Genomic DNA, 27392 nt, shown 5'->3' with positions numbered 1-27392 from the left:
AAACGAAAACCATGTTTGAGGCTTGTTCATTTGTTTATTTTTTTTCGGGCAGCTCTGCTCTTGATTTTCTTAAAGGCTACAACTGGAAGTTTGTATGTGATGTAGATAACAATCACTACGACAAATAACCAAAATGCAATCACATCCAGGAGAAAATACTTAAAGACAGACATCGATACGGACACCGGTTTCAGGTGGTGAGCCCCATTATGTCTCAGAACGTATTCGACCCACCACACTGCTCTCTCCAAACTGGTTTCGGGCATATCTCGATAAATTCTGGCCACATGCTTCGCGTTTTCTTCAAACCTGTCAAAAAAAGAGAAATTGAATAAAAAAAATCACGTTTTATGAGAGGGTAAATTGAGGGGCTTGGAGGGCAAGGCGCAAAAGTGCTGTTTTTGCTATTTCGAGAACACATGTTTGAAGTTTCGAAGTTACATGGATCCTTTGGCGGGAAGAAAGTTAAAATTGACTTCTTGATACTTCAAAATTGGAATTTGGGATCGAATCCTCATAGAATATGCATTAAGACTAATTTTACCTACTTGAAATCATTAATATCTCAAAATTTTCATGAACTGCACTTTTGCGCCTTGTCCTCCAAGCCCCTAAATTAAAGATGGATGTTCTGCATTCGAATCTGCACGGGAAAAAAGCACGAGGTTGTTGGATGATGAGGACATTTCCAATTAATTTTGGTAGTACCCCAATTAATTATGGTAGTACCCCAATAAATTAGGTAACTAACCCAAATGTTGCGGTTCCAATAATACAATTAATTAGAAATGTCCATATCATCATATCATCCAAAAAATTGGGGTAGTCCCACAATTTTAGGGGATAACCCCTCACTTTTTTTCTCCGTGTAAGAAAGTATTCTTAGAATTCTATTCTCTCCGTCCCGAGCTCAGACGATTTATCTTATCTGTTAATCTATGTAACTTGTCTTTGTTGTGTTGACAAATTATTTTGTCTTTCATCTTGACTCATTCATCATTCTTGTTCATTTGAACTCGGATTTGCTCTCTTATGACGCTTCATAAAACTGAGCTTTTTTTCTCAGTGTGTTTAGTTACTTACGATGGTGTGTTGATGATTCTTTCAATTTTTTCGGAAAATTCCTCAGCGGTAAGACTCTCGACATCAGCACCTAATCCAACTCCCATGTGCTCATAGTAGGCCACATTATGATGTTGATCGACAAATACTGGTAGTCCCAACACTGGAACGCCAGCAGTCATAGCTTCAACTAGGCTATTGTACCCGCCGTGAGTGACGAAAAGTTTACAATTAGGGTGGGCTGGAACCAAAAGGAACAAATCACAGCACGGAGTTAATGTCCTCAAGGGTAGAACTAGGAACTTTTTGTGAGAGGAGGGGCGAACAGACGGGGCTCATCGAGGGAAGGTCTGAGGAGTGTTTCAAAGGACCCAAGTGGCGGTGATCGCGATAAATAGCGATTTTATCGATTGATTACCGCGATTATATAGGTGGCAATATGTCGAGATAGTATCGCATTAAAAATTGCGACATATGGGAATTAAATGGCTACACATGGCAACTTTTGGTTCGATAAAATCCTGATCAATCCTTCTCGATAAAATCGGATTAAATCGCCATTCATCGCGATTTTTATCTCGAAAATATTGCGATAAATTGTCGGGCGATAGAAACGCAATTTTATCGATCAAGGATAATCACTCAGATGTTGATGATCCTGGCGATTTTATCGCCGATAAAATCGCAATATATAGCGATTTTTCCGTTGAGACATGCTACTTTGGTGAGGGTAAGAGGGAGTTTCCTAGCACCAATTTGTGGTCCAGGGGGCCTCCCCCCGAGAATAAAGCCAAATTTAGTCGTCTCAAGAGCAATTTTTAACTGCTTTCACCGAAATATCGATCGATAAAATTTCAAAGATGAAAGATATGTCACGTAGTTACGAGGGGCGTTCGTAAAGTAAGTATATATCTATATTTTCTCCGGAACTAATGAAGATAAATTAAAACGGTAAAAAGTGTTTTAACCGTCATACTCTCAGCTTTTCAAAAAGCCTTCGTTTTTTAAATTTGGTCCACCCGTTCGCGAGTGACGTCATTTTTCCCGCGCCCATCTCTCGTCACCGCGTGTCCAAAATATTCGAACGCGGCGGAGTTCCTCAGACGAGTGAGTACGCACGTTTTCACTTTAAAAAAGGTTGTAACACCATTAATTGGATAAATATGTGAAACTTTCAGGCTTTGAATTGTCTTACCTTGCTTTTCGACATGATCTCCACCCAGTTGAACACATTTCTGATTATATGTTAGCAGTTTGTGGATTCAATCTTCAAAAAATTGCGCATATCCTGTCGTTGGAACCATTTTTTTTACAGCTTCTTGCAACTCTGCGTCGGTGGAGAACTTTCGGCTACCCAAGCTCTTCTTTAACGCAGGAAAAAGATGAAAATCGCATGGAGCAAGGTTCGGTGAGTACGATGGATGAGGAAAAAGGTCCCATTTGAATGAGGCGAACAAGTCTCTAGTCACATGAGCCACATGAGGCCTAGCGTTGTCTTGAAGGAACAAAACTTGACGAGACAAAAGATCGGGCCGTTTTCGCTTGATCGCTGAATTAAGTTTTTTCAAAACTTCACAATATCTTGCGGCATCGATCGTTTTTCCTCTTCCTAAGAAATCGATCAGCAATATTCCTTGAGCGACCCAAAATCCCGGAGCCAAAACATGTACTCGTCTGAGGAGCTCCGCCGCGCTCGAATATTTTGGACACGCGGTGACGAGAGATGGGCGCGGGAAAAATGACGTCACTCGCGAACGGGTGGACCAAATTTAAAAAACGAAGGCTTTTTGAAAAGCTGAGAGTATGACGGTTAAAACACTTTTTACCGTTTTAATTTATCTTCATTAGTTCCGGAGAAAATAAAGATATATACTTACTTTACGAACGCCCCTCGTACATAGCAAAATCCCTCACATTTCTTGAGAGGTTAAGTATAAAACTTCTGGAGGAGGCAGGCCCTCATCCTCCGATTTCCACTCATGGTAATTTTCCGGGAAAAGTATCGCAAGTGCCATTCACAGAATGAAAATAATTGGTACTCTCAAAATGCTTATGGTGGATTCTTGGTCCAATCTACTTTCACACTCTCGTTGCAATATTATAAAAACTTTTGTGATACCAATGGAGGTGTTGCATGTGTGAGGGATTTGCGATTTGACTGTTGATTCTTATGTAAAAGTTCGCGAGAAACACGATGGTGCCACTGGTTTTCTCTGAAATCATCTCCCATGCTCAAAAAAAGCTCTCAAAGTGAGGCCAAAATGGAGGGGATATCCCACCCTACTCTGAGAGTCCACCTCTACATCAAAACAAACTCTCCATGCAAAGATAGGGAGCAAATACATTGACAGGGCTGCCACTTCATTTGGAGACTCTAAAACTGAAAACACGGCAATCACTGCTAATGCATTTGCTCCCTATCTTTGCATGGAGAGTTTGTCTTGATGTAGAGGTGGACTCTCAGGATAGCGTGGGATATCCTCTCCATTTTGGCCTCACTTTGAGAGCTTTTTTTGAGCTTGGGAGATGATTTCAGAGAGAACCAGTGGCACCATCGTGTTTCTCGCGAACTATTACATAAGAATTAACAGTCAAATCGCAAATCCCTCACACATGCAACATCTCCATTATCCCAACCCCTGTGATAATGTAGCTACGTGCTACGTACCAGTAACAATGCTTTCGGTACCAAAATCATCGGTACCACAAAAGCAACATTTGAACTGCGACTGCATAAGTACACCCACTAGAGGCTGCTATTAATTACGATTGTAGGATTACATTATTTAGTCTACTTTATACGAGTGTCATGTATGTTGCCTATCTACTAATTTAAGGGGCTCTTTTTATTCAAAATTAATGCTAAGAAATTGAAATTACAGTAGTTGCAACCTTTTATGGCATTGCAAGTTGCCTATCTGTCCAAGACATGAACTGAATTGATGAATTTTTCAATTCGGGATTTATTGAAAAAATGATGTAAAAATATTGCAATTTCATCTTATTTAATTGCAACTTTATTTCAGTTTTCGTTATTTGTGCTACCTGGGCCATTCGATAAAAATGTACCCTATGAATAATTATAGGTTTGATATGGTTCATACCAAGGATTTCATTTTGAGGTAACCAGGACTTCTGTAGAATATTCTCGGTTGCACCTTCAACTGGCTCTGATTGCTTCCAAATGACTCGATATTTGACTTTCTTGAATGTTTCCTCAAAAGCACGCCTAACATGCTCTTTGAGCATATTCGGTTGTATATACGATCCAAGGCTGAAGTATATAACGCCCTCTGGGGCTTCATCCATGAACTTTTGTAAGTCCTGAAAATGAAGAGAAATAATAAATATTGAAAGCCTATGTACAGCTATTTCGTTTTAAACACCAAGCACATTGGCACTTTCTCCTATGTTTGATTTATTTGTATGTTGATATGTAATGTATGTTAATTAAAATAAAAGTAAAATTTTTTAAAGGATTCTTGGGGTAATCGATACGATAGGTCGGGCGCCCAGTTTGACCACGCCAAAAATTTCGGACAAAAACTTCAAGTCGATCGTTTTTTTTTTCTGTGCGATTCAAAATGCCATTTTTCCTAGTTCTGTTACAAAAATATAAAATTCAATTGATTGATGGTGCAAGTGCAGAAATGCGTATCTCGATTTGCGGCGTTGCAGACTTCTAATCATATTTTATTTTCTACTCGGAAAACTACTAAGCGTCATTTCTTGAAATCTTTGGTGATTTTTTTGTTTATTATATGTGAAGAATATTCTGTGAAAATTTCAAGTCAGATTCTGGTTCGGTCTGCCTTTGAGAAGCAAGATAGGACAGGAGATTTTAAAACAACGCAACCGAGATATGTATTTTTGCAGTTTCACCTCTGCAAAAGGAACTATGTGCGTTATGACGTGAGCCCTGTTATGCATGTATTCTTATGGGTCTCAGAGCTCATGTCTCAATGCACATAGTTCCGTTTGGCAGAAATACGTCCAATTCAGGCGTTGGGCGCAGAGAGGGCATTTCTTGGTGTGTTTCAGAATTACCATTTCCAAATATTTTAGAGAGGAAACCATTGGGTGAATTTTCTGGAATTTTTCGCTTTCAGCGTTGTAAAGTCTTAAAGAAAATTCAGTCCAAACGCATTCCATATATTTACTTTAATTAGACGCATTTCTGCCGAACGGAACTATAGACGAGTGGAAAAGATGGGGTGTGCTCTAGAAAGCTGGATAAAAAACAATGTTAAAAGGGGTGTGATTCCCTTTGGAAAAATGGCAAAGCAGGATTCTAAATTCTGTCAAACAGAACTATGTGCCAACTGAATGCGGCACTCATGAGCCATGGGCATATGCCTAGAACGTTGTGGCCAGGGCTCATGCGTTAGAGAGCATTCCCTTTCCCGTCAATATTAACCGAAATATCGCCCTTAGAAAAGTCGGGTTTTTGACGTCCTCCACCGCGGTAGTGATACCCCTGGTTTCTTCTACCTTGCTTTCATCCGAGTTTAACGTTGAACAACCAGCGCAAATTTGCGTCACACCGACTGATGAACGCAAGGTGGAAGAAACCAATTAAGGGTGTCACTACCGTGATGGATGGCGTCAAACCCTAACTTTTCTAAGGGCAATAGCTCGGTTTATATATGAACGTAGAAAATTGCTGTTTAGACAAATCTTATTATTTTTAGCTAATCTACAAGAATCAAGCTCCAAAAAACGATTCTGTGACCAGTGCGACTGACTAATCTCACTTCCTTGGTAAAAATTGGCGATAGGAGCTGCGTTTCAAAATACCATAGGAGTTCCTATAGCCGACTGAAGAAGGCGATAGAAAATCATACATATAGCGGGCTGTAGAAAGTGGAAAAAATCATACGGCCGGGCTACACGAAGCGATAAAAAATTATACAGCCGGGCTATAGTTCCTATCGCCGGGCTTTACACTTTATCGCCTGGCTGTTGCTTTTTCGCCATCGGCTATAAAAGGCTATAAGAAATTGTGTAGAAATTCGTGTGCTTTGTAAATCCTTAAGTTTGTACGGAGTCACCTTAATATTTACAGAACGCACATTATATTTTCCTTTACTACATATTTTTTTTTCATCAATTAAAAATCCATACAGAGTGTGCAAACATTTCAAAGTCATGAGTTGAAAAACGCTGAATCCACGAGATTAAATATTAGAGCTTAACACAAAGTGCAGCGGCGGCGCACTGGCGCCTACAAACCTAACAGGGATACTTCACGCATTGCGCAATGCGTGAAGTATCCCTGTTAGGTTTGTAGGCGCCAGTGCGCGTTTCGCGCTGGCTGCCCGCCAGCCGCGCCACGCCGCAGCGTACCACGACGCTTGAAGCAACTATTTCACACCAGAGGTATTGCACAGTATCATACGAAATTGAAGGCGCTCCAACATATTAGGAATGGCAGGCATCCTTCAAAAGTACGGAGCTTTCCTCGCAAAATAAATCAAGATACTACGGCCCAAAAAGAGAGCGGTAGTCCAAAAACTCACTAAGTCCTAGCATCCGTAATTAGTAACGTTTAGCATACACTTTATCGCCAGGCTGTTGCTTAATCGCCATCGGCTATAAAAGGCTATAAGAAATTGTGTTGCCGGCTATAGAAGCTATTGGAAATCTTACAGCCGGCTTTAAGTCTATGGTATTTTGGAACACAGATTCTACTGCCAATTTTTACCAGGGTTTACACTGCGATATAGTACTCATAAGAGTAAAAAATCAATCACAAACAGTGGTGAGGCGTAAATGATCGATTATCGATATCTCCTCATTTGAAGTTATGGTAAAGAATCGATTATTAAGGTGTTCGTTGGAAACACCCTGTCTATTGATCCTTTACCATAGGTTTAAATGGCAGATCAATCGATTTGTTGCAAAACACGCCATGCCACTGATCACAAATAACCCGTTCCCACAGATTACTCGATAAAAACACAAAACAGGATTCTGTGATCAGCGCAACTGCACTGAAAAAAAATTCTCGGCGTTTTTACCAAGGTCCGTTGGTACCTTTACCATCTCACTTTTTTTACCAATTATTGGTAATTTTACCAAGACAGACTGGTAAGCTTACCTAAAAACCGGTATTTTTACTGTTTTTTTTCAGGTAAGAATACCACTTTTATTGGTAATCAATTCCCGGTAACTTTGCCATTTTATCTCGGTAATTCTACCGACAGTCGATAAAAAATATTGGCGTTTTTACCGGGGTCAGTAAAATTATCGAGAAAGTCAATAATTTTACCGAGATTTCTCGGTAAATTACCAATTCCTAAATGGTAATTTTACCAAAAAAACGTGGATCAAATAGAACCCTGAATTCTTGGTAATTTTACCCTTTTCTTAGTAAATACACCGAGATTTTTTTTCAATGACGTGATCACGAGTAACCCGGTACCCACAGAGTACTCGAGTAAAAACACAAAACAGGATTCTGTGTTCAGTGATGACCCATTTCCGTAAAGAAACTTACTGGAGGCAGCCGTTGCGCCGGTTTGATATTCATTCCCGCCACATCGATGACATTGAAGCTGTACGGCCGCACGTACATCATGGGGTGTGCGTCGACGAGGTGCAAGGAAATATTCGCCAACAATTCTTCGAGCGGGGGCAGCATATTCGAGCCCGGGTACTTGAAGTTCCTCCGCATTATACTCTCTTGTCGCGGGACATGCCAAAGACTCCCATAAACCACATCGAAGAGCCCTATGAGGGCGTTGTGCGTCCTCTCCAAGAAACTCATATGATCCGTGTAAGGCACCCGAAAATCCGGGACACAGGACAAGGGGTTCGGAGTTCCGGTCATCAACCCCATCCCCACTGAGAGATAGAAAGGGTGCAAATTCACGACTGGAGCTCCGAATTTATGACCGAAAGCCAGGAGGGCCTCTTGTACGGATGTCGCCTCCATTATGATCAGATCGAATTTGGCCTCGGACATCATCAGATCTTGCAGTTCGGCGCTTTTGAGGGCCGATTCGGTCACGGCCGAGAAAGTGGCCACTTCTTGAATCGTGGACCGGACGATGGACATCCTTCCCAGTTCCATCACGTCGATATCTGTTCAACATTGAGTTTGAGAAACAATTAATAGATAACAATAAAAACACACTAAAATACAAAAAACAAATGGGTATACAAGGCTAGAGGAGACATAAAACAACCAGGACGTTTCGGGCCAATTACATGCCCATTCTCAACTGGAACAGAAGCTAAAACATGTAAAAATTAAAACGAGAAAATGAGCATGCAACTGACCGAGGTAGGAATACATAACTGATACGCATAGAGAAAAAAAAGGAGGTGTTTGCATTTCGGGCATCTTGGAATTTTTTGATGATTTGATGACGTAGGTGGGTACATCGACGTTTTTATCCTGTCGATTTCCTTGGAAATGGTGTAATTTAAGTAAAAAGTCATTCTATAAAAATTGCTTGAAATTATATAATGAGTTGATTTAAGTAAAGAAATCGGACATTATGATCCGTTTTTCATATTTAGCTAAACGTCGCTGTACCCACCTACGTCATCAATGCATCAAAAAATTCCAAGATGCCCGAAATGCAAACACCTCCTTTTTTTCTCTATGACTAATACGTAACTCATGAGACAAGGTTAGAAGTTAAGGTGATTCGACGGTTGCCATTGCTGTATCAGAGCGACGTGCGATATATCGCATCAACTCGTTCCATAATTTCAGCTACTTGCCATTTTTTTCGAATTTTGAGATCGTACTTCTGTTGTCATGAGACTTAAGAATTCATGTACCAAATTTGACAAAGAAATTCAAAGTATCAAAGGCAGGGTTTTTTTAGAGGAAAAATATATTATTCGTGGCAGTTTGATATCAGTATCGAATACGATATTTTTCCTCTGAAAAAAGCCTGCCTCTATTACGTTGAATTTCCTTGCCAAATTTGGTACATGAAATCTTTAGTACCCAATACCTATTTCAAAAATTGTGACATCGGCTCCGTCACGCATGTATTTAATTGTGTCAGGGTCCATGTCGAAATGGAAATAGCTGCTTTTGAAATACTACTAGGGGCTTATTGGGCTGCTTCGCAGCCCCTTATTTTTCATGTACACCTTTCCCTTTCACATGTCTTTTTTTTTTTTATTTATTTACTTTCATTTAATTTTCTGGTCTGTCTTTGAATTGGTCCTAATTTTTTCTTTGAAGTAATAAATATAACATTTTTTTTCAAAAATTGTAAGTTTATTTTGTAAACTTTAAATTAAAATTATTTTTAAACCTTCATGCAAACTTCTTTTTAAGCTTTTACCTTTGTTTTCAAACTAAGTTTTAAGTATCGGTTTTTTTATCTTCTAAATACCTTACTTTGTTTTCCTTTTAATTGTTGCTTCTTCTTTTTCGATTTCTGCCCTGCTATTTTCCAATTTTTCCTTCAACTCTTCTCTTTTTCGTTCCTCCTTTTTTTCTTTTCTTTTTTTTCTTCTTTTTCTTCTTCATTGTCTGCTCCCTTTTTTTCTTCTTTATTTTCTGTTCTATCTTTATCTTCATCCAATTCTTCCGCTTTTTATTCTTCTTCTCCTTGTTCCTGTTCTTTCTTCTTTCCGTTTTCCGTATTTTCTGTTTCAGAAGTTTTTTTCCTTTTTCCAGTTTAAAATTAGACGTTTAAAAATTATTATTCTTTTAAAAAAATCATAACTGACGAAGTTCATATACTAATTTAAAGAAAAAAAAAATCAGAAGAAAAAGGATGAAAAGAAAATGGAAATTAGTTATAAACATATTAATACACATTGAAAAGAAAATAACTAATAGCGTGAAACAATAAACATATTAATACACATTGAAAAGGAAATATAACTAACAGCGTGAAACGTTCTGATTGGAAATGAGAAAAAAAATTGGAGGTTATTGAGATAATATGACAAAGAGTAAAAAAAACGCGGGAAAAGAAACATGTAAGTTGATGGCAGTTGAGTGTTGGAGGTAACATCATTTAATGATGATTGTTGAATGAAAACAGCTGATAAAAAGACAGCAAATAGTAAAGTAAGATGCGTAGCAACAAAACTTTTCCGAAAAACAAAAAACAAAAAACCCCTACTTCCCCTCATCCAATTTATGAGTTTTTAGGGATTTAAAAATCGGGGACGAACCCCAGAAAATAATTTATAGTTTTCCCGAAGCATTGAGAACAACACCTTTCAAATGAACCAACGCCCCTCGCAATTAGTACAGTGGTTGATTCACAATTTCATTCTATTTTTCACTTTAGATATTAAGATTCCATTTCAATAATGGAAGCGGCAAACATCCGACTTCAACTAAGTTGGAACGTCCTATTATTCACAGTGGTCTTGAAGCAAAAAAAAAAAAAAATCTGACAAAAATGTACCCAAAAATTGTTTGCAGGGGGTGAGTCTATGGTACGCGTGGACTTAAAATCGCGAAAAATCAAAATCTTGGCTGATCCTAATTTCGAGATACCGCAATTAAAAATTTACATAGTGAATGCAAGTTTTCTACAGATTTTCATCGGCTTTTTATTTATTTGTCTTTGGATTCTGTGTTGATCGGTTCACGTTTTTATTCTTCGTTCGATTCATTTCGATCCAAGACATACTATTTCGTTACATGCAGACTTCCTGTCACACACTTTTCTTCAACTGAACAATTCGCCTTCTTCTGCGTCTGCAGCAATTGTTGTTACGAATATGTTGTGCGTGCTTATTATAACTCATTACATACTCGACTCTCTGAAGGCGTTTTTTGTGCACAAGTAGCGCAGTCTGTCGGAGAACGAACCAAGTAGGGATCGATCGCTTCGTTTTATCTCACTTCGATTGTTCTCCAACAGGGTGCTCTACTTTCGCACATTAAACGCCTTCGAAGAGTCAAGTATGTAATGAACTGAGATCAGCGCGCACAACATATTCGTAACAACAATTGCTGCGGACGAAGCTGAAGGCGAATCGAAAACGACCTCGAAACAACAAATTTGTAGGAAGACTTTTTAGGACCGAAAATTTGTGACGCGGTATATTTTATATTGCATTTAAACTCAGTTTATGCTTCAGTAATCTCTCCCGAGAAAAAAATTTTCTTTCCCGAAAAAATAGTTTCCTCTTCCTAGGGTATAGTATTCCCCCCGAGAAAATAGATTTCCCTCCCGAGAGGACAGTTTTCTCTCCCGAGAGAACAGGTTTCTGTCCCAAGAGAGTAGTTTTCTCTTCCGAGAGAATAGTTTTCCATACCGAGAGGATAGTTTTCTCTCCCGAGGGAATAGTTGTCTCTCCCGAGAGAATAATTGCCTTTCCCGAGAAAATAGTTTTCCCTTCCAAAAAATAATTTTCCCTCCCGAGAAAACAGTTTTCTCTCTTGAAAGAAACATTTTTTCTCCCCAGGGTATAATTTCCCTCCGCAGGGAATTGTTTTCCCTCCCCAGGGTATAGTTTCCCCTCCCCGGGGAATAGTTTTTTCTCCCTGGGGAATATTTTTCTCTCCTAAAAAATAGCTTTCTCTCCCTAGACAATATCGCATGACAGTATTGTTCTCGCTTTGAAAGGTACAGCCAAGTTCTACTTTTTTAGATTTTCACAATTTCGTATTGTTTCATCCAACTGATGATGGCTGTCTTTTCAGCCGAAACGTTTTGGTGATATTTACGTGAAAATTAGCGTTTATACACGCTGTGTAATTTGTTTTATTACGAGTATTCTATAACTTGTCACGGGCTGCGGAGCATCAATCATATCTCATATATTTTAGTTTATGTTGAAAATATTTTTCAGAATCCCCCATAAAATAACCATTACATCTAGTTTAGTTAGTTAGCATAATTTTAAGACACTTTCTATTGGTAACAATATTAATGAAAGAGATCAACGCGAGACCATGGTTTTCAACTTGTTTTATTCGATTGTTTTCAATTCGCCTTCAGCTGCGTCCGCAGCAATTGTTGTTACGAATATGTTGTGCGTGCTGATCCCAGTTCATTACATACTTGACTTTTCGAAGGCGTTTAATGTGCGAAAGTAGAGCACCCTGTTGGAGAACAATAGAAGTGAGATAAAACGAAGCGATCGATCCTACTTGGTTCGTTCTCCGACAGATTGCGCTACTTGTGCACAAAAAACGCCTTCAGAGAGTCGAGTATGTAATGAGTTATAATAAGCACGCACAACATATTCGTAACAACAATTGCTGCAGACGCAGAAGAAGGCGAATTGTTCAGTTGAAAAAAAGAGTATGACAGGAAGTCTGCATGTAACGAAAGGGTATGTATTGGATCGAAATGAATCGAACGAAGAATAAAAACGTGAACCGATCGACACAGACTCCAAGGACAAATGAATAAAAAAGCCGATGAAAATCGGTAGAAAACTTGCATTCACTATGAAAATTTCAAATTGCGGTATCTCGAAATTCGGATCAGCCAAGATTTTGATTTTTCGCGATTTTAAGTCCACACGTACCCTGACCCGTACCCCATAGACTAAGACCCCCTAAAACCCGTTTTGGGTACATTTTTGTCGGATTTTTTTGGTTTTTTTTTTTTTGCTTCAAGCCCACCGCGCGTGTATTCATGCTACAAAAATTCTGTCAACATTATCGCGCTTCACCCGAAAAGGCTTTCACCTCGAGTAGTGCAGATACATTACAATCACATTCTGAAATTATTGCTACTGCATAGGGAAGTTGTGCTTGTCGTCTATTTTCAAATTGAAGGAGCTACTCTTATTGAAATTTATCACAATAATATTCGAATGAGCTCCATTTATTGCAATACATTTTATCTGCCTCTGTCGCGGATAGAACTTGCATTCTATCGATGGTTACAGTGGGGTTTCAATGACCAAACGATGTATAAATACTGAAATTTCATGGCAGAACAATCTCAAGTGTATTACATTCAATTTCAAGATAATTTCAATAATTTCATGACATTGTGTTACTCGGGACCTAAGACGTCATCTACAAAAAGGCAGAATGGACTGCATTTTGCAATTTGGACCTATAAATTCTGGCTCATCTGAAAAAACACTTATGTGCATGGGGAAACTAATAGCACATACGTTGTTTTTAAACCGGGCCGGAATTTATAGGTCCAAATTGCAAAATGTAGTCCAAATGTAAGTACTACACTGCCGTGCTACGGAAAAACTCCGTATGAACATTCGAGAGTTGCCAAATTTCCCTAGATTAATAATGTATTTTTTAGGAAAGTTACACATATTTTTCATTGAAATTTTCGGGTATTTCAGATCAAATTGCGAACAAAATCGTCTGAGAAATTTGAAGCAAAACATTAGAAAAATGTTCAGTTAATTCAGTTTTTACTGAAGGGAATCTGGCAACGCCTGATGGCTCAAACGACGTTTTTCCTTACCACGGCAGTATATACGAGCTGATTGTTAAAATTGATAGACAAAGCAATAGACAAAATAAGGAGTACATGGTGATCCTATTGATTGAAATGGGTGGTTCCTATAGACTGAGGGAGAAAATGATGGAAGAACTATCGGGTCTTTCGTGGGTTGCCGTTACTTACTCTGAAAAAAAATTCTCGGCGCTTTTACTAAGGTCCGTTGGTAATTTTACCATCTCACTTTTTTTTACCAATTATTGGTAATTTTACCAAAATAGACTGGTAAGCTTACCTAAAAACCGGTATTTTTACTGTTTTTTTCAGGTAAGAATACCACTTCTATGGGTAATCAATTCCCGGCAACTTTGCCATTTTATCTCGGTAATTCGACCACAGTCGATAAAAAATATTGGCGTTTTTACCGGGATCAGTAAAATTACCGAGAAAGTCAATAATTTTACCGAGATTTCTCGGTAAAATTACCAATTCCATAAATGGTAATTTTACCAATAAAAAACTGGGATCAAATAGAACCCTGAATTCTTGGTAATTTTACCCTTTTCTTGGTAAATACACCGATATTTTTTTTCAGTGTAGTCTATTACCTACCTCCTTTGGCCATTGCAACCAGCCGCTTCCACCAATAGGATCACTCTATTTCCCTTTTTTTCCCTCTTTGTCTTTGTTTATCAATTTCAGTGATCGGCCCGCAGGTAGAAGATCACACGAGAACGTACCATCAATATTAGGGGTGTCAGGACCAAGATGAACCACTATCTCTCTGAAGTTCGGCGTTGGATCTTTCCGCTTGAAATATTCGGATGTGTAAGCGGTGATGTTATGACCTCTGGAGGCGAGTTCGTCGATGAGGGGAGTGAAAATCCGATAATGGCTCGCAAACGGGAGCGGAAATAGAAACAGAATTTTGGCCGACAGTACTGCCTCAAAACCGCACAGGAATATAGCACATGTCAACAATGCCCACGTTCTCATTTTGGTTTATCGGATTGAGAGGACTTTTTTCATAAATTAATCGATTTAGCAAGAATGAATCGTATAGATTATTCAACACTTATCAATTACTGTTATACTGACGTATAACATTCCATTAAGCATTGCACGAGGACAAATATCATCACCTAGATCAGCAAAACAACACAGGAAATATGTCATTCAATAATAATTTTGGGCGCTTCTGGGTACCAGATGCGCCCTTTCCAGCCGTTCGACTCCCCCGATGTAACATGTACTATACTACATACCGTTTTGCCTTATGGGTAATGACGCCATTCTGGTACACCCGGGAAAATTTGATTTTCTTCTGCATCTGGTATTCGTAAAAGTTTTCGTGAAATGTTTTGCTTTTAAGCATAACAATCTCGCACGGACGTATTACCTGGTTAAACTATTTTGGGGCTTCGTTATGCTTAAATGCCTCATATTCGAGGTTGTAGTTTCAGATTGATTCGAAAAAATCACGAGCAGTCACGTGATCTCTTCATTTTAGTGACGTGCTACTGTGCTATTTTGTGATTGGTTCATTTTCTCGGCGCAGCATCGTCAAGCGTCAGCTGCAGAGACATGAGACCCTCCACTAGTAACTTGGCTATGGTGGAAGCTTTTACTTTCGGGACTTCAGCATTCTTCTGTTGACTTACCTACATGGTTGATGTTCAACAACGTGTTGGCAGTTTCGTTTTGCAAACAAGCCGAAAATGGCCGACGTTTGGGAAAGTTGTTTGGCTTATGACGTCATCCGAAGCTCATCATCGACCATGTAGGTAAGTCAACAGCCGAAAATTAGAGTCCCTTTATACCCAGAGTTAAGACAACTCACTTTTGGTTCGGCTGAAAGTGGCCTAAAAAAAAATCCAATTCTGATTGGTTCTCGCTCATGGAAGCCGAAACGAGTGCACCAAGATGGCGGTACCTCGAATGTGAACAAGAATAATGAAAATATCACCTAATTGTGGTTTATCAAGAGTAAATTGTCATTTCCATCGGTCCAAAATGAAAAGAGATTAAGAAATTATTCACAAACCAATCTCATTTTCTTTTTAATTGATCAATTTGTTGATGTTGTTGTTTTTGTGTGACAGACATCTCAGGATTCCTGATCCTTATCCCTCATTATCGTTCGTTTGGGTGCACTCGTTTCGGCCTCCATGGCCAGCCAAGGCCGGCTGCCAGTCAGCTGATAATCGAGTTGTCTTAACTCTGGGTATAAAGGGACTCTACCGAAAATATGGTGATGACTGTTGCTCGCTCATAATTGTCCATAAGGAATTGTTGAAACCCCGAAAGTAAAAGCTTCCACCTGTCGCTAGGAGGCCAGTGGAGGGTCTCTTGTCTCTGGTCAGCTGTTTGCGGCTCTGGGTTGAAGGTTTAAGGTTATGTCAGAGAGAATAGAAAGTTAGAGGCCCGACTCGATGCTAGGTAATTGAAACAGATGCGCTCGCAGCGCGCTCGCTGGCAACGTACGCAACTATTATTTTCTATTGTTTTCCAGAGACTAGCGGCGGGTATGTTGCTGCCGGACCACCTTCACGTAGGCAATTTGTTATACATCGTCCGTCCGCAATACTCTCGCTTGGCCGTATGAAAACGTTCTTCGCATGCGCATTGTTAAAGAAGCGCCCTCCAACGCTTTGGCGTTGGAACTGCTTGTTTTAGTTTCACATAAGATCTTCCAAATTTTTTCCCCAAATTTTTCTTGTGCAGTTTTGTATGGCAAAACGTTACTACAGATCTGGGTGATTCCTTGGAAATTTTAAAACCACCCAGTGCGACATACACACAAAAAAAGAAAAAAATCAAGAATCGGTCACTTATCTCCAAGGTTACAATCACTCGCGTTCTATTAAACTCCGCACTTCCGGGAATCTCAAGTAAAACAAAAAATAAATAATAATGATAAATGATCAGGGTTTTATCATTTTCCGGCCATTAAATTCAACGCAATTCAATACGTATTCGAAAACCATTCCAATTGAAATTCACTTTCATTTTATGGTCTGGCGAGATTCATTGACACTGGAAAAAAAAAAAAAAGTGGACGGAAAGTGCGCGATTTGTACATCGAGTGCGTAGAGGTCACCAATAAACCAATATCCCCTCACAATAAACAGCACTCGAGATGATGTGAATCATCCCAAAGAACGATCTGCTATATTAAGAACAGGGAACATTCAAAAAATGCGGAGGAAACCAGACGATAGTAAAATTGAACAAATTCGTACAAATTTTAAATGTAAATTTCTAATGTAATATTGTATTATTTAAACCAAAGATCTAAACGATCGGTGGAAACAAAACGACGAAACACGAGATCCGAGCACACTGCCAATTGAGTCCACTTCCCGCTGTACCGACGTCACAAATCTGAAGAGGCCTTGAACTCCATGAGGTTGATACGTTATGTGGACGCACGAAAGACCGGCACCTTTTTAACAAGTCAATTTATTCCTAATTCCCAGCATCAAAACAATTGGATTCATTTGAAGCAAAAGGAATTGTCTACGTTTTAACATGGTCCTCGTCATGCATGTATTCTCGTGGGTCTCAAGACCCAAGTGACAACGGTGGCGGTTTTTTTGAGCTCAGTCATTTAACTGCAGTCCGAATGTAGGAGGGATCTATTTCAAGAGGTTTTAAACGGTAAAAAACAACGTAATCTGGTATTTAAATGGACGAAAGACGAAACTACGAGTCTCTGTTTGTGACGTTGGAGACTTCCTGAAAGCTTCATTTTTTCTTTGGAATACTGGTCAGCATAATTCCTTAAAAACCTCATTGCGATTTTTCTCCTCTATCAGGAGAATATTATGTATAAAAATAACTCAGGAAAGGAAATATTTCAGGGTCGCAAATTGTCCTAGGGCTCCGAAATTTTTTACAACACGCAAATTCCCCCCCCCCAAAAAAAGTCGACACAACGCTCCCTCTCAGATCACCCCCCCTCCCCCAACTTCCCTCGCCAGTCCTTATTAAGCAATAAAAGTCTGACATAGATCCAGCTCCGAAAAAGGTGCGTAAACGTATGGATAAATGTCGTCCACTTGAAATTGGACCACATTTTGCAATTAGGAGCTATAAATTCCGGCCCGGTTTAAAAACAACGTATGTGCCATTAGTTTTCCTATGCACATAAGTGTTTTTTCAGATGAGCCAGAATTTATAGGTCCGAATTGCAAAATGCAGTCCAATTCGCCTTCAATTCCGCGGCGCAGGCAAAAAACGTACCACGAAGCGCGATCGAATGTATCTATCCGAATAATACACATTCATCTTGCTCCAGTTTTGCTGGAAATATATAGAAAAAATAGAGCTATTCTGTCGTGCTAAGCAAAAACGCCGCATGAGCCTTCAGGTGTTGACAAATTCCCTCCGGTTAATCACTAATTTTCAGGAATTTTTTTAAATATTTTTCCTCCAATTTCTAAGATAATTTTGCTTGTAATTTGATCTAAATAGTCTGAAAATTTCAAGGAAAATTATTCACGATTTTCCTCAAAAATTAACATTTCATCGTAGGAAATTTGGCAACTCTCGAATGTTCATACGGCGTTTTTCCTTAGTACGGCAGTATTGGCAGGTATCGCCTCCTTTAAAGTCGCCTTCAATTCTGTCGTGTAGGCAACAAACATATCAAGGAGCGCGAACAGTTATCTATCCGAGGAACACACAGTTCTATCGATCCATAAGCGATACACAGAGTTGTGAGCGTATTAGTTAAGCTATCGCCTATTAAATGAATGAAACCTACTACGCTCGCGCCCTATTTATTAACACATCATTGACTATTAAGCTATCATTGGCTTTAAAGCTACAGCTTCCAATGTCAACAATTTTGAGGTAAACGGCTGCGGTTGTTTCTGGGGTGGAAGGGCACAAAACGTGGTAAACTCAGTACAATTTATTTCGTTTAGCATTCATCTTCTGAAAACATGAATAACTTTTTTTAGCTAAGAAAATTAAAGTTTCAGCATGTCCCCTTATTCCTTTTCTCATCGGCTGAAACGATCTGATCTAGAGAGTGATCCATAACGGTAGAGAGGAGTGAATGTCGATTTTCGATATTTCCCTATTTGAAGTTATTGTAAAGAATTGATTATTAAGGTGTTCGTGAAGAACACCCTGTGTACAGATCCTTTTTTATGGGTTTAAGTGGTAGATCAATCGAGTTATCGCTAAGTACGCCACGCGACTGATCCAAAAGTCCCGTACCACTATACCATCAGGCAACACCCCTGTAACTTTTGAACCAATTGAGATAGAGACTTTAAATTTTGTGGGTACTTCGAGGTCAATGAAACTGGTTTTTAAGACTTCCGAAAAGTTTAACAGTATCATCCTCAGTGGCGTGGCGTGCTTTGCGATATATCGATTGATCGGCCATTTAAACCTATGGAAAATGATCGATAAACAGGGTGTTCGCAATGAACACCTTAATAATCGATTCTTTACCATGGTTTTAAATGGCATAACAATCGATAGATCGCAAAGCACGCCACGCCACAGATCATCCTGAAAAGTAGCAAGAGCCCTAGTGGTTAGACGCATGGTGCCCGACTTATGGATCACCCTGTATACAGCACAGCCTTTATACATTGATGCAATTCATTAATATTAAAACCTGTATATTTCGCTGTAGCGATAACGTGGTCGGCTGGTATCATGTGAGAACCTAATTTGATTCGAGGATTACATACCGTACAATCTTAAGTGGCTCTTGAGCTTATCAAGCTTTTCCCAATGAAACATTGAATTATTTGCAATGTTGCAGTGTTTCAGCTTTTTTTCGCAGAATATCAAATTAGGGATACCAGATTAAAATATTTTGATTCTTCTCGTGAATCAGGAATCAGGAAGAAAAAATTGATTCGTCCGTCGTTCCTATCATTTGATTCCTATTTTGAATGTGGTATCTCTTATCCGTCTGGATACCCTAAATTATTAGTAGGTATCCTGAATGCATGTCCCTAGTTCCAAAATCAATTTAGTTGCTCTTAGTTCTTACGCAAGCGAGTTTTTTGTATCGTGCTCTAAATTTTTAAAAGGATCCCTGAAGTTTGCTGCATATTTGTCTCAGGGCCAATTTTTTGCCGGCGACTTTTCGTGTTACCTATTGCTTAGAAATCAGTTTTCATTAACGCAGGGATATTTTCTGCACGGTTTGGCACCCAAGTTTCTCTGCATATTTCGGTAGGTCGAGTGCCCTTATATAATATATTTTTCAGACTTCTAAATCGTAGCTCCCGAAATCATTCACACAATATAACCTCATGAAAATCTAAATCATTCCTCTCTTGTGCTACTGTGAATGCTATTAAATACAGAGATTAATTTATCCAATATTAAGATTGGTTACATCGGGATTGTCTTAAAGAATAGCTTCCTAGTTTACTTAGCTTACCACAACGTTCCTGATATTGCATGAAATTTAAGTCAACATTGTGAGCATTTAGTTGTGTCTAAATTTGTGCGTATGCCAACGAAGAACAATTTCTGCAACAAACGACCCGTGTTATTACTTATTGACGTGCGTGTTAAAACCTGATAGGCAGCAAATTCTACCAATTTCAAAGGAATATTCTGTAAACTCTATCACACAAGAACAGCTTGTCCAGCTAATGAACAATTCCTAATTTTACTCCGGTTAAATATTTTAATCGCCACAGAGCAATTTTAATAAATCCCCACTATGATTTTGAAGTTCCTAGTGATGGTAGTTATGATCAGTTTTAGATGTGGTTGTCATGCGCACAACATTCTCGTGTTTTTGCCTGCCCGACTCTGGAGTCATTACATGCAAGTAGAGCCCATTTTTGAGGCCCTGGCTGTGCGCGGCCACGATGTTACGGTTGTCAGCCCATTTCCTCCGAAGATTCAAATGGATCATTTGCGACATTACTATCTCTCGACTGACCCTTTTGCGGGACCCGAAGGTAAGAACCAGGGCCAGATAGCGATCAGGGACCGAGAGTGCTTGCGGGTACAACTTCCGATACCCGGATTATCGTTTTGCATAGCTCATAGTATTTTGTTTTCATTTCCAACCACTTGTTTATTTTTAATCCTCGTAGAAAAACCACCCACTTGTAAATACAATTCTAGCTGAAGCGCACTTCAGCTATGCATTCACCACTGCAAAAATGTCAAAGGAAATCGACAAGCCCAGCGTGCATGAAGGCTATTTCAATTGTAATCTTCCGTCGCATTTCTAAGGCGCAATGATACAACTATTTGAACTCTCCGGAATGCGTGAGGTATCACGCCGCATTTGAAGGCGTTTTCAAATCAGCCAAGTTCCGATACCCGGATTATCGTTTTGCATAGTTCATAGTATTTTGTTTTCATTTCTAACCACTTGTTTGTTTATAATCCTCCTATAAAAATTACCCATTTGCTATATACAATTCTAGCTGTAGCGCACTTCAGCTATGCATTCACCACTGCAGAAATGTCAAAGGAAATCGACAAGCCCAGCGTGCATGAAGGCAGGCCCGCCACAAGGGGGGGATACTGGGTCCCTGGTACCGGGGCCCGGGCCCCGGAGGGGGCCCGTGTAACCCGTTATAAACCACTACGAATTCACATGCAACCCTTGTTTCGTAAGAAAAAGTGAAAAATTCACCCTAAAAATTTCGCAAAAGATGAATAGATTTTCAGAAACACGCTGGGACACTGTAGAATTCTTTTTAAATTTTCAAAGAAGTATACTTCTTGGAAAATTTCTATCTATTTTCAAGATTTTCAGTACAGAGGGATAGTTTTAGTAACTGCGTTTCATTTTCTTCCGTCGTCAGATGCTAAGAGTCTCCAGTCTGGGCATCCTCGACTTCAATGGCTCATGGCTCATGGCTCAACTCAATTGCCATAGACAAACGAAGGGGGAGTCCAGGGGGTCTGGCCCTCTTCTGTACCATCAGGCTCTCAGACCCCACTTGTCATCAGGGGCCCAAAAGCCTATTATTTATGGGCCTTATGACACCAAAAATTCTAGTCTTAGGAGCTTTCTAATTCTTTCTTTTAAAGTTCAAGTGCCCTTAAAGGATCTGGTCGGATTTCTAATCCGATTTTCCCGTACGAGTGGATAACTCATTTGAAGAAAGTTGCGTAGATCCATAGATAAAAATCCATGACTGACACCTCAGAAAAATCTGGAACCAATTCAAAACAAGTTCAGAGGTCTAAATAATACTTATAAGTGGCAAAAAGTTTTATTTTTTTTTTCTTGGACAGCTTCTTCTCGGAATTGCATCACTCCGATCAAATTTCGAACACAGGAAAGCCCACTAATAAAGAAAGCACAGTGGTGGTAGAACAACAAATTGCTCAGAGGGGCCTGTAGAGCTACAGCACCGTGGCTAATCCGGCCACGGTATGAACACTAAGCACGCATGCAGCACACAGTTCAAAATTAAGTACACATATTTCAGGAATCAATTCAAAATAAATTCAGAGGTCTGAATAATACTGATAAGTGGCAAAACTTTTTTTTCTTCTTGGGAAATTTCTCAGAATTTGATCTCTCCGATCGAATTTCGAACAAAGAAAAGCCTATTTTGCGGAACATAATTTTTTGAAAGGTGTTAAAGGTTTAGTTCCTATCATCCTCATTTCCTCCAGGCTTTAAATACATTATGATTCCATGCTTTTTTTTCGTTTTTCCTCAACAGACTTCTTCAAATGGCTAATGGAGGAAGCCATCAATAAACAAAAACAACCCCTGCGAATTTTGGGTGGAGTCAACATCGCAAAGACGTTGGGTGACAAAATAATACCGCAGGTTCTCGAATCTCCAGTTTTTCAAGATCTAGTTCATGGCGATAACAAATTCGATTTGATCTTCACGGAGGCGTTCATGTGGCAGGAGGCTCTGGTCATTCTAGGACACCTCTTCAAAGCCCCCGTAGTGACGTACTGTCCCTTCGGTTATTCACAGGAAATTCTTCGGTATATCGGCTTGACGAATTCCGTTGCATATTTGCCACTAAAAGATCTTCCATATGCAGGTCAAATGAGCACTTTACAGAGAATGGAAAATGCGCTGTATATTTATGCAAAGATGCTTTACGACGAATATTGGTACTACCCGCAGCATGATGCCCTGCTGGCCAGGTATATTCCAGGTCCTCTTCCTCGCATTACGGATATGCTCCGGAATATCTCGCTGTTTTTTCTGACCGGCAACACAGCTTTGGACGGGGCTAAATTGTATCCTCCGCATGTTGTTGAGCTATCAGGCGTACACCTCAAAGAACCTACGCCCTTAGACAAGGTATTAACCAGTGGCGTGGCGTGAATTGCGATGTATCGATTGTTCTGCCATTTAAACCTATGATAAAGAATCGATTATTAAGGTGTTCGCTGCGAACACCCTGTTTGTCGATCCTTTTCCGTAAGTTCAAAAGGCCGATCAATCGATATATCGCAAAGCACGCCACGCCACTGGTATTAACATTACTGCCTTGATACCTATCAAAGAGAGAAGTAAGTGTCAAATTTTCGAAATCGAGTTTCCTTGAAAATTCGTATAATCTTTTTTAGATGAAATCAATGATATAGCTAAAACAGCACAAATCATCTTAACTGTATAAAAACTAGACACATGAGAAAGCCGTAAGTGCGTAAAAAATGACGTAGTTTCAGGCAAGACAGCAGAAAGTGACATTTTTCCTCATGAGAGCCAATGAAAACAGTGCACAGCCAATGAAAAAAATGGCTCGCAGAGCGAGTCGAATGTCACTCGCGTAGCGAGTGATCGGGGGTCCAGGGGGCGCAGCCCCTTGGCTGGCCGTTCTGGACGCGCAAAGCGCGTCCAGAACGGCTAGTATATGTGTATACGTAAAATGGAATATTAGTGAAACTAAAAATACAACCACTATAGACCCTACTATAAATAATTGTGACCTGGACCAGTTGTCTTTGGGCAATTTGTATCAGCAGAAATTATATTTTAGGATATCACTAGAGTACAATACTGATATCAGTAGAGGGTCCAACAAGAAAAGTGGTTAGGACCTGAAATTCATCAAAAACACTGGGAGAGGAACGACTCTACCTACTTTGTACATAGGCCTCTTTGTAACAATACTTATTCATGATCCTAGGAATTGAAAAGTATGATGGACAAAGCGGCAAAGGGAGTGGTTTACTTTTCTTTTGGATCGGTCTTGAAAGCGAGTGGCCTTCGTAAGAGGACCGTCCAGGCATTTTTATCCGTATTCAAAGAGTTGGACCAGATAGTACTATGGAAAGCAGATACCAATTACACTGATTCTGACATACCAAATAATGTTCATATAAGGGATCGGTTCGACCAGATAAACATCCTGGGTAAGTTTATAGAAGTTGTTTTCGTACGTTTAACTCAGTTTAAGCCCGTGGAAATGTGTCAATTCTTGGAGAGGCGCAGCCTGATTTTTGAAATTTTGTGTTCATCGGGTAGACATAGATGACATAGGTTTAAAGGCGGAGCGTGATTGGTCGGCTATGTCTTATCGGCTTATGTCTTTGTCGTGCCTGTGTCGGGTGGAACGCTCGACAAGCTAACTGCACCTCCTAAGTTTCCGACAGTAAGTCGTCCATTTCACCTGACAAAGGCACGACAAAACAGCGATAAGACATAGCCGACCGATCACGCTCCGCCTTTTAACTTATGTCATCTATGTCTACCCGACAAACACAAAATTTCAACAATCAGACTGCGGGTTCTCCGACAATAATCGATTATTCAACACAGGTTCAAATGGAGGAAATCCAATTTTGCGAACGCTGGATCCCGCTGTCATGTCTCATTTTTTCAATAGAAAACTATACACAACAAAATTTCTCGAAAAGTCTCTCTGAATTTTCCTCGGATTGTGAAAGATATGAATGGCTTAATGCGAAACCACGTTTCTCTATTACGGTGTTTCAAAGTGCCTGCATTTTATTTTATTTTTCGAGGAGAAACAAGCCAACATACCTTGAATTTGTCTAGGATATAATGCTAATGGAGAAGAATAATCGAGGAAGTTTTCGATGAATTACGTTGAATAGTTATTCAAGAAAACCATGAAGTATATGACATGAAATCTGCAACGTCGTAAATGGAGATACTTGGTTTCGCACTTTGGCCATAGACATATTTACAAACTATGAGGTCAGTTTCCTGATAAAATAGTGTATTTTTCCTTTGGAAAATACACTAAAAATGAATCTTGAGAAACAAGTAGACAACGTCTGATATAGTCATGCAGAAACCGGTTAAATTCCAGTGGCGTGGCGTGAATTGCGATATATCGATCGTTATGCCATATAAACCTATGGAAAAGGATCGATAAACAAGGTGTTCGCAGCGAACACCTTAATAATCGATTCTTTACCATAGCTTTAAATGGCAAAAATCGATATATCGCAATTCACGCCACGCCACTGTTAAATTCGTCCGATCGTCCGATCCAGTCTAGTACTGCCATGCTAAGGAAGAACGCCGTCTGAACCTTCAGACATCGCCATATTTCCCTCAATGAAACCTAATTTTTCTCGAAAAATGTTGCATAATTCTTTTCAAAATTTTCAGACTATTTTGTTTGTAATTCAATCTAGAATATCTGAAAATGTCAAGCAAAAAAAAAACGCTAAGTCTCCTTAAAAAGATATGTTTTATCGGGGGAAAGTTGGCAACTCTCGAATGTTCATACGACGTTTTTCCTCAGCACAGCAGAGTAATCCATCTTTACTTTCTCTTTGTTTTTAGCGCATCCAAATTGCGTTCTTTTCATAACCCACGGAGGGGTGTCGAGCACGATGGAGGCAATACGCTACGCTATTCCAATTATAGGGGTGCCCTTTTTCGCAGATCAAGACAATAATATAGCTAACGCACAGCATTTTGGATACGGCCTGCATCTGTCGTACTCAAATATAACAGAAGAATCACTGCATTGGGCGATTCAGACAGTTTTGAGGGATCCCAGGTAAATTTTTAGCCATGATCAATACAATTTGGCAGCGCCCGCTGAATTGTGATAAATCGTTGAATGCAACAATTCGTTTTCGAAGAATGTCCGAGGTGTATAGCAAAATATTGAAGGCGCTATCTATTCTATCACACTTGCCCACGTATGTGCGAGATCATGCGTTGGCGCCGTCGTAGCTTTGCGTTGTGTGAAATTACCATAGAATTCAGGATACCACTATTCGTACTCTGCGCGTGTCCTCATTGCATACACAAATTATTGAAGGCGCGTTGGTTTCCTTTACGTTGTTCTACATGCGACACCCAGCCGGCGCGGCGCGCGACCAGAATTTCATTGGTACGGTGGAATTACCGGTTGTCTCAATGATGAATTCCGACGACGAAATTATTAACTGGATATCCCGACAAGCACTTTGGGAATTTTTCCTCCGTGTCCACAGTTTTAAGCTTTCCCTACGGGCTGATTGTTGACATTGATAGACAAAATAATAGACAAAGAAGACGCAAGGTGTATGGAACGATCGTGCGCGTAGATTCGCTTCCATTGCAGGCTGATACGTGAAATGCATAGACAATCTATAGGCAAAGAGGACGAAGGGAAAATGGAGCGATCCTATTGGTCGAGGCAGGTGGTTGTCATAGGCTAAGAGGCAAAATGATGGACTAGGTATAAGGCTCCTCATAGGTTGCCGCTAGTTAGTGTACTACTGACTTTATTCGTCTCTTTTAACCACTCGATTCCACCAGAATCCCTACATTATCTCTTTGCCATCTTTGTCCATAGGATTAAACTTTCGATTTGGTTAAAAATATTATCGAAAAAAAAAACAAAAAGCGTGATTATTACGAAAGATAAAATTAAATTCTTCATATTTTCCTGCCACGCACTGTTGGGCAGAGTCCATGTGTTAATTTTCTGAGTTAACTTTTGGTGGCGTGAGGAACCTGTGCTAAAATCTATAACTTATTCTGGAAAAATTCACAAATTCTCCGATGTTTACTGATCAGTCATCAATTTTTTCCAGGTTCAAGAAAAACATAAGCAGGGCCTCAAGAATCTTTACAGACAAACCAATGTCATCTTTAGACACCGCTATCTATTGGATAGAATACGTTATACGGCATAACGGTGCCCATCACCTTAAACCCCTGGCAGTTTACATACCGTGGTATCAGTTATTCTTAATCGACGTTATTGTAATATATTCCGCCATGTTTTGCATGGTGTTGTACATTTTTGTGAAACTATTCTCATTAATATTCAGGAAACTTTTCCTAGCACCTAAATTATTGAAAGAGAAAATAAACTAGAATATTTTTTTATTGGAGTATTGATTCGCTGAATGTCTGGTTTTCATCATTTGCCCTGAAAAAATCGTTAATAATGGAAATAAGATTACCTTAGACAAATATTACCCAGATTATTCTCTGCTTCAATTTCCATCCCTTAAATTACTAGGACGTTAGATTCACAAAAACACGGACGGAAGAAACAAAATCGTATTGGAATAATGAAACAAAGCACAAGTTACGATCGCGCCGTAAGGCGTGTCAAGTGAAGTTGGCCAGAGCGCCTTCATTTCTGGCGCACGCAACATGGACATCCACTGAGTGCGAATAGTTGCATCTAGGTGTTGACATCGACGTTTGACGCAGCGCGAAATTTTCGATGCCAAACCAGGTGCTTTATGCATGAAACATGTCATAGGAGACTGAATTATGAAAACATTTAGGGGTCCTTCTTTGGGTCCTTTTGAGCATTAAATTACTTCTAGACTGATGTTTTGATGAGATAAGGGATTTTTCGATGATTAAATAATCATTTTTTTTTTATTTTCATTAAAGCGTGTACTCTGACTCTTCTTATGCGCTGAATCTTCTGCTCTGTCTTTGGGCGCTCCCTACTTGTGGTCATTTTATTCGATTGGTTTATAAACTGCATCAACTAGCGCAGGATTAGTCTTTGTGAGCTATTTGAAGTAGTGAAAAAAAAA

The 27392-nt window shown here is 39.5% G+C and overlaps 2 protein-coding genes across 3 annotated transcripts; one reads left to right on the top strand and one right to left on the bottom strand.

Annotated features, from left to right (window-relative positions):
- Positions 1–14: 14 nt before the first annotated feature.
- LOC109030053 (UDP-glycosyltransferase UGT4) lies at positions 15–16769 on the bottom strand. The gene is made up of 6 exons (XM_072304854.1): positions 16550–16769; positions 14168–14569; positions 7562–8148; positions 4167–4386; positions 1084–1303; positions 15–309 (listed from the first exon to the last, which is right to left on the bottom strand). The coding sequence occupies exons 2-6, from the start codon at positions 14421–14423 to the stop codon at positions 27–29; spliced, it is 1566 nt and encodes a 521-aa protein (XP_072160955.1). The 5' UTR covers positions 14424–14569; positions 16550–16769; the 3' UTR covers positions 15–26.
- Positions 1006–26838, top strand: LOC109044583 (UDP-glucosyltransferase 2). 2 transcript variants are annotated; one of them, XM_072304853.1, is made up of 5 exons: positions 1006–1131; positions 22112–22713; positions 23546–23771; positions 25177–25396; positions 26424–26838. In XM_072304853.1, exons 2-5 carry the CDS (start codon positions 22129–22131, stop codon positions 26707–26709), a joined length of 1317 nt encoding a protein of 438 aa, XP_072160954.1. In that variant the 5' UTR covers positions 1006–1131; positions 22112–22128; the 3' UTR covers positions 26710–26838. The 2 variants fall into 2 exon arrangements, with proteins under 2 accessions (XP_072160954.1, XP_018917940.1); XM_019062395.2 differs by lacking the exon at positions 1006–1131 and adding an exon at positions 18921–20377.
- Positions 26839–27392: the final 554 nt, after the last annotated feature.

This window comes from Bemisia tabaci, chromosome 10, assembly GCF_918797505.1.
Source record: "Bemisia tabaci chromosome 10, PGI_BMITA_v3".
Lineage (NCBI taxonomy): Eukaryota > Metazoa > Arthropoda > Insecta > Hemiptera > Aleyrodidae > Bemisia > Bemisia tabaci.
Note: the sequence above shows the minus strand (reverse complement) of the source record. Positions and strands in the feature narration are given on the sequence as shown.